The sequence below is a fragment of the Lytechinus pictus genome, unplaced genomic scaffold (assembly GCF_037042905.1).
Source record: "Lytechinus pictus isolate F3 Inbred unplaced genomic scaffold, Lp3.0 scaffold_19, whole genome shotgun sequence".
Taxonomy (NCBI): Eukaryota; Metazoa; Echinodermata; class Echinoidea; order Temnopleuroida; family Toxopneustidae; genus Lytechinus; species Lytechinus pictus.
Genome location: NW_026974140.1, coordinates 8,445,771 through 8,460,955, shown reverse-complemented (window position 1 = coordinate 8,460,955; position 15,185 = coordinate 8,445,771). Strand labels below are relative to the sequence as shown.

Sequence of the window (15,185 nt, the reverse complement as noted above, 5' to 3'; positions counted from 1 at the left end):
TTCGATAACTGGGAAGGGCTAACTGGGGTGGGGAGGCCAATTGAATCCAACCGTTTGAAAAAAAATTAAGTTATGTACACAAACAGAGAGAAAAGGAAGAATGAATAAGAAAGGAAAATGTAATAAATGAAGAGAGAGTTCCGTCTTGTGAAGATTTTATTGTCAATGAGGAAAAAGGAGGTCTTCCCCAGGTTACATTGTCGCGACCCTTATTGAAAAACACTCGCGCCGACCCTGGTTAAGGGTAGTTCTGTTTTTATAACGCTTTCATATAACGTGTGAACTGCAATGTTTACGTCTACTTTTTTTATTCAATAATTCATGTTTGCTACGTATATTTAATCAATTTAATCTGGAGAGAAAATATGATTCATCCTCGGTCATGGAATTATTTGAAAAAGAGGTAAAAAATGTAAAGCACATGAGTGTTAACAATTCTGTACTTGTCGTGCATGTCGTTGAGTCTAAGAAATGGTTTGACAATCATAATGTAAATACAAAGAAATCGCACAATTTCCTTCCTTTTTTTACTTTGAGAAGTTCAGTGTTACAAGAAATGCTTCTTGTTCCAAATTATATGAACGTTCCTTTTAAAAGTAAAAAAAGTCTTCCACGAAATATCGTCCATGCCCCCACTTACTTAAAACAATAGGAGGAATAAAGGAGTGCAAAACCTCAGGAAATTTATTGTTTGAGTAGATTAATTCTCCTCTGTCTAGCTGATTTACTTTAAAATAGCTTATCGTGCATGATGTGAGAGTAGAAGGGGGAAAATCCATCACCATTATGTCAATTATATCTAGCCAATCAAAACCCAAATGAAACGCAATTGATCGTTTCCCGTGAAATTCACCGTTTCAAGGGTCTAGCTCGTTTTACCTCTCACACGGGGCCGAAATTCCTCGACTTGAACTTGAGTAATGAAAAGCATTATTTCGGGAGGCAATTGGGTGTAGCGGTGAATTGATCAGTAAATAGATTCTGACATTGAACAGTGAATGGGGGCTTGCATTCGATTGACGGCAAAATCCCGCGGTGTTTAGCAAAACACTTCAAGTGCCTATCATAATTTGTCGTGTGCTTGTTTTCATCAATGAACACCACTAGATCGCGTTTCAAGAGGGAGGGCCAACCCGCTTATGGCACCCTTTGGAGTAGGGTTGAAGTGTTTCCCAGTCATAGAGCCACTCCAAGGGGATCTCATTATTAACACTAAACATTGAAAGGTTCTGCCACGATGCCCCTACTCCTTTTCAATTTGCAGAACATCAGTCACCCCCTTCCTCGTTTTCAATTTTCTAGTTCAAATCTTTCTTTTTATTCGCAAACTACTCTTAAATAGTTTGAATTGCTTTGATAAAAGGCAAGCAAACTTCCAAATGAAATCACTTGTTACTATAAAATTAGAAATACACTTTATTGGTTGAAATTCGTTCACCTAACTTGAGATTCGTCTACAATTTGCAATTTTGTTAATCCCACGGAAACATTTTGGTAAAGGTAATTTTGTACTACTTCGACTATTGGTCTCATTTAAATGTATCTTGCTCTGGTCATTAAGAAGAGCTAAAATGCATTGACATATCCATATATTTCTTTTAAGCATTTCATTTTGTGAAAGAAATATTCTTGCAAATCAAAATACCCACTTAATCAATTCAACAAAACTAGGGATGTTTGAAAGCAAACTTTCTTTGCCATAATATTTTCTGCTGTGAATGCTTTAAATAATTTCAATGAATTTCATATCAACTGCACGGGTACATATTGCAAGACTATAGAAAATGAATTCTTTGGTAGGATTTAGTGACAGTTTTAGTGGTCCAGTACTTGTCTTGATGATATGTAAATCCGTCTATGGACAATTGCCTTTAATGAAAGAAATGGAGCTTGGGGCAAACGGATGAGACGATTGATGAGCAGGTATTAGAACATCTCCCTCTGTCTTAAACTAGATTCATCGGCGGATAAAAATCGATGAACTCACGGTGCGTCGCAAAAAATAACCGATGACAGCATGAAAATTGTTACTGTTGCGAACAGAAGTGACATGCAAACAAGCAAAAGGCATTTCCTCCTCAAACTGTTACGGTTATGACAGTGAAGGAGCAGCTGGACAATTATTGCTCCCCGCCTGCCCGCGTGAAATTTCTTGCACCAGCTTTTTCAACAATTTTGTTTCTTGATGGTGGGGTATGATCGACATGTGACAATTGTTTGTCAAATGCCTCTAGGATTTCTGGCGACTAAACGTCATCAGGAAGGGGGAAGCGTGCCATAACAGATAATTTAAAGGGCTAATTTGACGACTGGTGGAGGTTTAATGAGCGTTATAAAACAAAGTTAGCGAGTAATGCGATGATCAATACGAACTGTGTCATTTTTTTATAAGACAAAAACAGCAAAATGATATCAAAAATACTTTTGAACAGCTACAGACAAGAAATTTGGAAGACATCCGTAACCGGTAACTACTGATAATTAAAAACGGATAATTTGATAATTGATAGAGTTCAATGAACGTCGCAGAGGTAAGTGGGCAATACAATGATAAATTCGATAGATTCTCAAATATAATAAACTTACTGGCCCTAATTCTAAATTCGAGTTTGGATTAAACGACGACCTAAAGTTGTGGTTAAACATTGTTAACTATGGATAGTCACAAATCTCTGTCAGTATAGAGGTTCAGTTCATCAGCTCACATACAAATATGATATACAAATGAAATCACTTATAATTCTCATCAATAATAACGATGTTCTTCTTCACTATCAAACCATGGGACAAGACATCAAATGCATACAAGGACGACTAAATCTTGACATTTTCGGCTTGCCATAAACCAAGCCTAGATTCAGACCAAAGCCTAATTACTTCAGAATTGAGAATATAGGCCACTATGTCAAGTTTTATCACAAAGAAAGAAGAGCATGCCATCCCTTTTTTTTTTACATCATATCATATCATCATAACATGATTTTGATGTCAATAATAAAAAGGAGGAGCTCACCGTAAGCATGGTAAGAGGCTGCTTAAAGGGTTGAATGAGCCCTCAAAATGACAAATAAAGCGGCAATACGATTATGCGTACCATTTGTCAGGGGAGCGTTCATCAAAGGACGTGTCAGACGTTTTATCCGACAAGTCCCATCTATCCGACAGTTACCATAGTTACAGTTCTTCTCAGCCATTCAGAATCAAGGAAAGATGTCATATCTGACAGTTTGTCGGACAAAGATGTTGATGAAACGCTCCCCAGGGCTAGAAGCGACTCGAACTGCAGCAAGACATCATAAAAATAACCCTGACATTAAGAAACTTACCCTGTTCTTCACCCTTGTATAAGTCGTCAACAGTCTAATATGTGATTTTGACTTTAGTTATGTTCTATATTAGGTGAATTAATAACGAGCGAATGACTTTCCTTTCAATTGGGAATTATTGTATGGTTGTCAGCACATCAAGATTGAACATTTACTTGATAATGAATGTGAAACCACTCCAGACATGAAGTGGTAAATTATTATTTGAACATTTTTTTCTCCCGTTTTTTATCACGTCAGATCTGAAATGTCACATTTCTCCAGCTCGCTGTGCTGGAGATATTCCAAGATAATTATTTTACTTTGAAAATCAAAATATTTGATATCAAACAAAAGACACCTTATATTTCTTTTTAGACAGTTATGCTTCAAGTAATTACATGATCTCCAGTCTGTCCCAATGGTGCTTGATAACCCGTTATTGTGACCTTAATGTCCCTACCCATTTTTCTTTCCATTTTATTTTCTAATGGTCTTATTATTTTCCCGATTTATATCACCAGAACACTAAGCAAAAGAAATTTAATCTACATAATCATATTTTCTCTAGAAAAAATATACTCCAAATACACGTACATTTGAAAGAATCCTCTCCGCCAAATACAACGAACACTACTGGAGACATGGTGGCGTGTATATCGCTTTATATCATATCATATCATCACAACATGATTTTGATATCAATTATAAAAAGCTCGTGGTAAAAGGCTACTGGAGGAGGTGTTTAATAAGCCTTCAAAATATTAAAGCGGCAATACGAGTGCGCGTATCCTGTGTCAGGGCTAAAAGCGACTGGAACTGCAGCAAGATATCATAAAAATAACCCTGGCTTTAAGAAACTTACTCTATTCTTCAACTTTGTGTAAGTTGTCTACAGTCTCATACTAGTATGTGATTTTTTTTGGCTTTAGTTATGTTCCATATTAGGTGAGTTAAAGGACAAGTCCACCCAAACAAAAAGTTGATTCGAATAAAAAGAGAAATACCCGACAAGCATAACAATGAAAACTTCATCAAAATCGGATGTAAAATAAGAAAGTTATGACATTTTTAAGTTTCGCTTAATTTCACAAAACAGTTGTATGCACATCCTGGCTGGTATGCAAATGAGGAGACTATGACGTCATCCATTAACTATTTCTTTTGTATTTTATTATATGAAATAGGAAATATTCAAATTCTCTCCTCATTGTCAAGTGATTCAACGATTAATTCCTCCATGAACATGTGGAATTAGCATTGTTTAATACTAAATGGTTCAGTCAAGTTGGTCCTTATTGTCAAATCTATAAAAAATGAAAAATTGTATAATTTAAACAATAAAAAACAAAAGAAATAGTGAGTGATGGTCATCATCGACTGACTCACCTACTTGTGCATATCACTGTTTTGTGAAAAATAAGCGAAACTTTAAATGTCATAACTTTCTTATTTTACATCTGATTTTGATGAAATTTTCAGCACTATGCTAGTTTGATTTTTCTCTATTTATTCAAGTCAGCATTTTCCTGGGGTGGACTTGACCTTTAATAAAGACAGAATGACTTTCCTTTCAAATGGTTATTACTGTATGGTTGTCAGTTAATAAATGTGAAACCACTACAGACACGAATTCGTAAATTATTATATTTATTTTTTTCTCCCGTTTTTTTTTAACACGTCAAATCTGAAATTTTACATTTTTTCCAACTCGCTGTGCTGGACATATTCCAAGATAACTATTTTAATATGATAATCAAAGTATTTGATGTCAAACAAAATTCATCTTATTCTTCTAGGCAGTTATGCTTCAAGTAATTACATGATCCGAAGCCTTGTCCCAATGGTGTTTGATAACCTAAATGTTATTGTGATCTTTATTTCCATCCCCTCTTTTTTATTTCCACTTTATATTCTAATGATCTTATTATTGCCCTGATTTAAAACACCAGAATACTAAGCAATATAAGTTTAATCTACATAATCATATTTGCTCTTTAATTTAATATATTCAATATACACGTACATTTGAAAGAATCCTCTCCGCCAAATACAACGAACACTTCTGAAGACATTGTGGCGTGAGCCTGTACTATTTGAATACAAATTGATGCGGAGGTTCGAGCCCCGGTCACGTATTTCGGATGGTGACGTAAAATGTCGGTCCCAGATGTATCATATCTGATCGATAATGTCGTTAAAGCGTTTACACACAAACACCCACACCCAAAACAAAACGCTTAAAACGAATCAGTCATATTGAGTAGATCAGTAGTCAGCTCGGTGCAACTGATAAGTCTAGTCACTATAGTAAAAGATGACTCCGTTTAAGATAATAGTCAAATATGACTACAATAGCAGTTGCATCCAGCTGACTCGATTAACTAGTCATTTTTGACTGATTTGTATTTAGAGTTTAAACATCTATCAATTCTACATTAGGACACCTTCCTTTCAATGATCAAATAAACAAGCAACATGGAGGATGGGTCACCCGATAACTAAAGGCACATGACTGATCTACATGTATATGAATCACGTGACGTGAGCGAACACTCTAATCAGTCAAAAATAATTAGTTAATAGGGTCAGCTGGGTGCAACTGTTATTCTAGTCATATTTGACTATTTTCTAGTCGTATTTTACTAAAACAGAGTTATTTCTAACTAGAATATAATGTCAGAAATCTTGCATATCAGTTGCACCCATAGTCATATTTGACTATTTTCTAGTCGTATTTTACTAGAACATAGTTATTTCTTACTAGAATATAATGTCAGAAATGTGACTAGCATATAAGTTGCACCCAGCTGACTACTTGTCTCGTCAATTTGACTGATTTGTTTTAAGAGTGTAACTTACCTAAAATCTTGGCACCTTTGGTAGTGACATGAATTAAGAGATCTTCTAGACATGAGTTCGGTCTGGAGTCGTAGTAGTTTGCTAATGATTCGGTTGAAAACTTACTATCCAGTCCCTCATTATCCCTGGAGAATACAAAAAAGATATAAATTAGAATATCAATTCATCACATCTTATGTTACCTATAAACATAGCGTAAATAAAAACGTTTTATCACTTGGCATGATGGTATCTAAGGATGATTATGTATCATATGGCATTACTGCATATTAATAATAATAATATATAGCATTTATGAGGCGCCAATTTATCTAGTTTTCCTATTAAATGACGCACTATATAATTACCCCGGCTGTAGCTCAGCTGCTAAAGGCGCTTAATGCATTCAAGGAATTAATCATGCCGGGTACCCATTCATCTCACCTGGGTTGAGTGCAGCACAATGTGGTAAATTTCTTGCTGAAGGAAAACACGCCGTAACTGAGATTCGAACCCACGTCCCTCTCATTGAAAGACGAGATTCGTAACCTCTAGACCACGACGCCCCCACACCATATTAGCATGACCTTGATAATTTGGTGTTTATTATCAGTATTTTCAAGATGTCGTTCTTAGTTAATTTGATTTATTGATATTTGATTATACGTCAAACGAGTGCTCGTCTGCGTTTTGTTTGCTGCTAAGTTTGTTAATGTTTCGTTTTACATTCAAATCATAATGTGAATCCTAATGCCGTAACATTCTGTACATACGTTATGCATTTTGTAAATATGTTTATTGTTATTCAGGGCCTCATGGAAGACCACTACTTATTGGTGAATGGGCTACCCTGTCAAAATATCAGAAATAAATAAATAAATAAATTCACATCATTACTTTATCATGTTCATACTATTACTAATATCACTTCAATCAATCAATTTTGTTTTTGGAAAAAAGTGATGAAATGCATGTTTTGAGGAGATGTAATATGACTCATAATATTGGCACGCAATAAATACCATTTTTTTTTACATTTACATGAATATATATATATAATTATGATAGACTCGATCGATTTACATATCTCGTATTCAGTGCATCAGTTGTAGTTATCTGCACTTCCATAACTTACTAAGCGTTGCTAAATGTACACCTGGCTGTGTTCTGAGAAGACCACATCAGGCATTTCACATGTCAAATGTTGGACTTAAAAAGTTACGGTGTAATAGGGCGACACCCACTGGTCTTGTTATAACACATTGTGCTTGTTTGTTTTACACAATATCTGGTGTTCCGTTCAAACTCCAAGGAGAATTGTTAACACCCGAGGAGCTGGTGCTTTAAGAAAACCGTTTGTATACTGTTTAACGTTGCAGATAAACTAGTATAGTGAGCATTTTCAGTAACACCAAGTCTATGAGAGTGTAAGATTTATAGGGATTAAATGTTTCGTGACTGCACCTGTTGTAGAGAGCAAGTGTTATGGTATGTGATCATTACATCTTATTTGTATTTTTATCATTTGAGAACAGATAAAGAATATAATTATCTTTTTTGCCCTGCAGATATCTATTTTGATATATGATTTCACGCACGTATAGCTTGATATTTTTTTTATCATGTAAGGCTTTTCAATCTTGTAAAGTGTCACGAGTATTATACTCAAACTCGCAATCGCGTACTAATCCCATAAACATGATAAATCAAGGTTTTAATCATAATCAACCAACCAAAGACTTTAGGGTTTGAAGATTACGACTTGGGTTCAGTATGAAGAATGAAATGCTGTTTAAGGGGGAAAAAAGTCAAGTGAAAGACATTTGGGTAGCGGTCACTGAAGAGCAATAATACGTATTATTTCCATCATCAAATCCCATGCATGACCTTTATGGATGCATATGATGAAGGGTGCGCTTTCGAGCATGCGGCTATCAAGGGCCGCAACCCTCTTTCCAAACGAATAAAGAAATCGTAGAAATTTAATGAAACAAATATCATACCGGACAAACTACACAAGCGGTAGAATTTAATCAGTTTTGTCAATATGACAAGGGCGACACGAGAAGGAGGGGAGGGACTGACAAGAAGTTCGCTTTTTTATATTTCGATAGACCACGCCATTTATTTTGAATACCGCGATTTTGGACCGTGCTTAGACACACATTGGCGTCAAATAACGTGTAATCACATTAATGGGAAACTGTGCCACACTATACCCTGGACTCTGGCTCGACACCTGATACTTAATGCTAATTGCATGCCTTGTTATCGTGGTTAAAAGGCTAAGTGATTCTAGACATCTCCAAGCGGTCACTCATATTTGGAGAGCACCTAAAATCAAAGCAAGTTGCAATAACAGCCACCAACACAATTCATACAATCCTTTTCTTGAAATTCAATCACAATTTTGGAGCCCCTGTCGCTGGCAGCGGGTTTTTTTTTCTCACAGCGTGCGTTTACGATACTAGTATTCTCTTATTGATTACTCGCTTTAGCGCGTTATACCCAGTCACCGGTTCCAATCTTCGGAGTAAAAACTATTCCTGTATTTTGTTGAAAGTCACAATTATTCAAGAGGCAAATGTTGTTTTTCTTCCCCTTTGCTCCAATAACATTGAAAGCTATATACCCAGGCACTGTGTTTTTCTTTTCAAATGCGATATCCACCCAAAACAAGTTCCACACTAGAGCGCTGCATGGCTATTTTGTTTTAGTAAAGAAGGTCGTATCAACAAAGAATAATATTTCGCATTGAACAGAAAAGTTGTGCAGCAGATATAACTGCTTAAAGGAGAATGAAACCCTTGAAACCAGCTGAATCCATATCAAAGAGAAAAATCAAAGAAACATATTGTTGAAAGTTTGAGGAAGATTGAATGAATAATAAGAAAGTTATGAGCATTTGAATATTGAGATCACTAATGCCATGTAGATCCTCCAATTGGCAATGCGACCAAGATCTGTGATGTCACACACGCACAACTCCCTCATTACTTTAGTACTTATTTCACTTATATTCTCACTTTAATAGAGTCTATCACAAGGTGAGGTGTTCTCTTTATGAGAGGACAAGTACAGAGGTTTCACAACATTATATCATTGATGAATCGTTTGTCATATGATTAGAATGAGCAAAAAGAGATGTTTTGGGGTATATTTTCAGTGTCCAAAAGGGGAGAGTTGTTCATATGTGACATCATAGATCTTGGTCGCATTGCCAATGGGAGGATCTCCATAGCATTAGTGATCTCGACATTCAAATGCTCATAACTCTTCTACTGCTAGTCCTATTTTACTCAAACTTTTGTTGATCTTATTCTTTGAGTTTTCTGCTTTCACAATAGCTAACTTGCTCCAAGAGTTTCATTCTCCTTTAATAACAAAACAGAGTGTAAAGGTAATTGTAGTACTCGATGTCCAGGTTTTTTTTAAAACCATATTTGAACATAAAATTTCGTGGATACGAACATTATGAAAACGAAACGATTAACATTTCATTTATTGACTCTTGCGTTTGCCTTTATCAACGCAAAAGCAAATTTATATTTCACAAACTGAATTAAATGCTAATATTGGTATTTTTAGAAGTTGATTCAGGGAAAGTTCTATACTTTTGTGAACGATATTTTTCCTGTGCAAAACCTATTTCCAATATTTACCCAACTTCAAAATCAAATGATACTGTAAAGATTTCAACATTTATTACTTGTTGCAATTATTTATTCTTAAAAACAATAAAAACAAATCACTGATAGCTTGAATATTTCAGAACCATCCAAATACTCTCTTAATTGAATGGGTTTAAAATCAATTCAATTAGACTGTCAGTGCGGACAAATCAAATTATGGATTTAATTTGAAACCTAAGAAAAAATCTCAAATAATTTCGATTAAAATCCTTTGAGATTTGAAAATAAATCTTTCAGATTGAAATGATAATAGCAGAACGAGATAAGGACCAGTATTTTTCACGTTATATATTCATCACTTCTATAGGCACTACTTAAATTCATCTTGGAAGCAGCCCATAATATTAGAGTACAAAATTTTATGCTGGAAACGTATTTCAAGAACGGTGTGATGTTGGCGGGAAAAAACGTCAATGACAGATTTCCTATAAATCCATCTCAAACGGCAATTGCCACCCAGTGACAGACATAAATCTATTATTGATTTAGAGAGGATTTAGCAGTGAACAAGCATAGGATCAATGCGTCTGCCTAGTCCAAGGGAAATCTCATCCATCTTCATCGATCTTTATGCCATGTTTCATTGCCAACGATAAGGGCTATTACCATGCTCTGGTGCAAAGAAAAGCATCTTGAACTATGCTACCATGGCAACAAACGAACGAACATTCAGACAGGTTAGTGTTGGGAATGAGATTAAATCTGTAGCCCCCCCCCCAAAAAAAAAGGACTGGTATCATTCAATCGATTACATGAAAAAATACTTTGATACTTTTTATACGTACTCAAAACAGATTTAACTATTCCACATTCGATTAAAAATATTGTTGCTGTTGTTGTCTGTTACAAAAGTATCCATTTGGGTCAAAATATCAAATGAATTCTCGTCAATATATGTTTCGCCTGACATTCATGTCATTTACATTCCTTATACTTATACATTCCTTAGACTTATACATTCGATAGTAACATTCACCACGATCATTGTTTATAATCAGAATTATCAATATTCTTCTCATCATAATCATCATCATCATCTCCTTAACATTCCTATTTCTGCTTCATTTTTTTCTCTTTCTTCTTCTTCTACAACTACTTCTTCTTCTACTTTCATTTTATTTTTCTTTAATTTTAAATCTATTTTAATATTGTTTCTCTTTAATATTTTCCTATTATTATTATACTTATCATTCATTTCATATTCGTTATTATTGACATTGTAGTAGTTGTAGAAGTAAAAGTAGTAGTAGTAGTATTAGCAGTAATAATAACAATAATATTAAAATCAATATTGTTATTATTATCATCATTATATATATCATAATTGTTCTCATAGTCATCATCATTATTTTCATGAAGTTTTTACGACTTAAATAATCAAAAGAAATGTATCATGATGCTCCAGTTTGCTGGGTTTTCTCGAGAACAATGACATTTAAGATAAAATGGCAGAGACTAACAATATTCAATGCGAAAACAAACTAGACATTAAAGGAGAATGAAACCTTTGGAACAAGATAGCTTGTGTGAAAACAGAAAAATCTAAGAAACAGATCAACGAAAGTTTGAGAAAAATCGGACAAATAATGAGAAAGTTATGAGCATTTGAATATTGCGATCACCAATGCTATGGAGATCCTCAAATTGGCAATGCGACAAAAATGTGTGATGTCACTTGTGAACAACTCTCCCTATTACTTTACTATATATATCACTTAAATTGCCTCTTTTATCACATCTATCAGTAGATCATGTGTTCTTTCTATAGGAGGGCATGTAATACAGATTTTTAAAGAATACATCATGGATAAAGAGTTTGTATCACCACAAGAAAAAGCAGAAAGAGACATTTTGAAGGTTATTTTAGAGTCCATCAAAGGGAAAGTTGTTCACATGTGACATCACACATCCTTGTCGCATTGCCAATGGGAGGATCTCCATAGCATTAGTGATTGCAATAATCAAGTGCTCTTAACTTTCTCATTATTGTCCGATTTTTCTCAAACTTTCTTTGTTCTTATTCTTTGATTTTTCTGTTTCGACACAAGCCTACTTATTCCAAAGGTTCCATTCCCCTTTAATGTCTTTTCACGATGGAATTATGGATGAATGCTTTTGCAAATCGTTCCAAACGATATTAGGAATAAAGCGAATTATTAACTGACGAAATGGCATATTGATTCACTATTAAAGATAATTGGAAAGACATTTGCACTTTTATTGCGCAATGAAAATTCGGTGTGTCTGCGTTTATATGGGGACAGTAAACATTATTTTCTTTGATATTTATTTACCAAAATGTTAAAAGAAAATTGCAACTTCCTTATTCTTTTTTATATTAGGAAATGAAAGAAATTCCTAAAATTGCTGAGGGAATTAAGATATCTTATTCCGGAGAAATTTGGAGATATGGGGGAATTGATTAAAGTGTGTCTCGGAATAACATATTTGTAAGGTAAAAGAGTGTACATTTATATAACTGCCTACCATTATTTACAACCAATATCACATGAAACATTTACGAAGCATTAGTAGGAGATCTATATAATATGTATTATGCAATTTCACCCAAGTGAGGATAAGAGAGGATCCATTGTAGGCAGTTTCACCAAAAAGAAAATGTTTTGGGACATGAGTTAATTAACTCTTCTGTTATTTAAGGGTTTGTGATAAACTCCAATCGCTTTCGGATTTCGTTTCAGAGTAAGGTTCAATGTGTAGAAATAAGTGATTTTCAAATAACCTGCTTCATACAAGTCATAAACAGCTAATTTAGGATTCAAATTGATCCATGTATATTTAAAAATGAGGATTAGATTTTGAGTGTGAACGAGGCGCCGTGGGACTGATGATATCAAGTACACCTGTTAAGACGTGGTAAACTAGGTGTGAAGTGGCGCCTCATAGGTGACGTGTAAACCCTCTACAGGATTCACGCTCAACTAATCACAATGCCCAACCTTTCCTTTAACCCTCCAGACCCCGGCAAACTCCCTCACAGCTCGCTATGGCTATCCATACCATCTATGTGGAGTTGTAAAGGGTTAACTTAACACCGGTATTATCAATATTAGGCATTGTCTGCAAAATGCTGTTCGGTCTTCATTGAATCACCCTCGTTCAGGACGCTGATAGGGAGTTTTCGCAACAGTACAAAGACGCTCTGGAACGTAGAGAATCTATTGTCAAAAGCCCTTCATAGCGAAGTAGTCTTTGTCGAAAATTTGAGAAACAAAACAGCAGTTTCGTTTGTGACTCTGGAGTAACGACAGATTTGCAATTTTCGACAGCTCTGGATCAAATTTCACCAATCCTCCAATCGACCAATTTTCTACACAGACCTCTTAGCTGTTCATTATGATTTTGAATGGCATTTTCAATGGATTTGCTAGGTTCTAGAAGTCGTCCCCTTTGCAATTGCAAAAACTCGGTAATACCAGTGGAGTGGCGATATGATGTCGGAAGGGTTAAGGGAACTGCAGGGTAATCGTTCGGGGTGTGCGGGGCAAATCTTGCGATCTTTCCTCTCCCTCCTCCCTAACATTAAATCAATAAAATGGCGGTAGAACACAGGAGCTACTTCTTGAATTGCATCTTTGTTCAAGCATCATGATCACTGTATTATATTTGAATAAAACTCAGATTAGACTACAGTTCAGGCAAGTACAAATCCTCAACGGAAATCCCCTCAGGAGCCTATAGTTACACCCAGGCAGAAAATATTCCTAATCGTACAGCGATACAGCCTCTGAGAAGCATAACATGAAAGACTTAAAAACTCTCGGACGAAAGGGTTTTAATTTTAACATTTGCACCTGGCGCCTAAGAGTGCTTGATAGTATAGTGATACAATTTTAAATTCAAACAATTTTGAATTCAATTTCAAACAGAAAAATAATTTTAAAAATCAGTTTAAATTAGAACTGCCAACCTTATGCAACTAAATAAGGTAATCATAATGTAAAAAAAAGAAGAATTTGTCCACATGATCCCTAAAGGTAGCCTAAACTCTGGTGTTGTTAACAAAACTTAAAATTTTCACAGAAGTTACCAAAAATTATTCAGAACTACAGAGTAAAGAGTAAATGAAGGTCAAGAAAAAAAAATCTAAATTGCCCTTCAGTTTATAGTGTGGTCCCTCCTATTGTTTCCTGTGGAAGCGACGCCAGGACATTAATGCAATGAAGACAATTTAATATTTTAGAATACCTAAATTGTTTGATTAAACTTTGTTGTTGTAAATAGGCATCCTGGCATATGATAAACACTCAAGGATTGCTTCAAATCATTGAAATCAGATTTGTATACCAAAACTCGAACACAGAAGTGATGAGAATTTGAAAAGGTTTAAAACTTACAGGAAATCATCGATGATGTCATCTTGACCAAAAGTTGAGAAGACACGACGGAAGGTGAGAGATACGATACCAACCTGTCAGGAAAATTAAAAAAAATGTACCAATCATTAACACACAGCTTCCGGTGGGTTATTGTGCTGCCAGGGACAAATAAAGACATATACAATAACACACAGCTTCCCATGCTTGGGTTATTTTCATATATCATGAAAACACTCGACACTGTTTCGCAAAGCGATATTTAATAATCAAATATATACTGGGTGTAAAAAAAATGGGAAGCCACTTTCACCCCTTTTCCTGCGAAGAATATCAAATTAGTGACAATTCAAACGTAACTATCTACTGAAAGAACATCTAATAAGCATTCAAATAGTTTTTTTTATGATTCTTCGGCGATGCATCACTGAACACCATTGTATTGAAAAATGTAAGGTAAAATATTTCTCTTGTTACTTTTCATCATCATCATCACCACCATCCTCGTCATTACCCTCATCTTCATCATCGTCATTATCCTCTTCATCATCATCATCACCAACACCACTGCCATCGCCATCATCATTCTCACCACCCTCGCCATTATTAATATCTTAGACCTCTACGACTGTAAAATAACATCTTGCCAAAGGGCACCAATAGCAGGGGGAACCAAATCGTAGCAAGACTATACCATTGTAGACAACAATAAATCTGAGTTAAAATTGTGTCAAGATCGGTTGACTTTTCAGCAATGTTATTTGGAAAGCATGAGTTAATCAACACCACATCTCTGAAACTAACAACACGCATTTAAAACAAATTCCATTAGTCTGAGAAGAAAAATAAAAGAGGTACAGATTTTCTCAAGTTCAACCATTTGCTGTATTGGAATACAATGTACATGTAATGACTTGCTAGTCATTCTAGCTTCCATGCCTGAATTCAATAATGGTAAGATAGTTATCTTCTCGATCTGCATGCTAGAGGGCTTCCCAGCCATCTCAAAG

The 15,185-nt window shown here is 35.1% G+C and overlaps 1 protein-coding gene across 1 annotated transcript in view; it reads right to left on the bottom strand.

Annotated features, from left to right (window-relative positions):
- The window catches only part of LOC129260703 (guanylate cyclase soluble subunit alpha-2-like), a 149,836-nt gene that overhangs the window by 62,239 nt on the left and 72,412 nt on the right, over positions 1–15,185 (bottom strand). Inside the window, exons 2-3 of the mRNA XM_064114581.1 lie at positions 14,197–14,270; positions 6,168–6,292 (exon numbers count right to left, since the gene is read on the bottom strand). Of these exons, the coding sequence (XP_063970651.1) occupies positions 6,168–6,292; positions 14,197–14,270 (199 nt within the window). The remainder of the gene's footprint in view (positions 1–6,167; positions 6,293–14,196; positions 14,271–15,185) is intronic.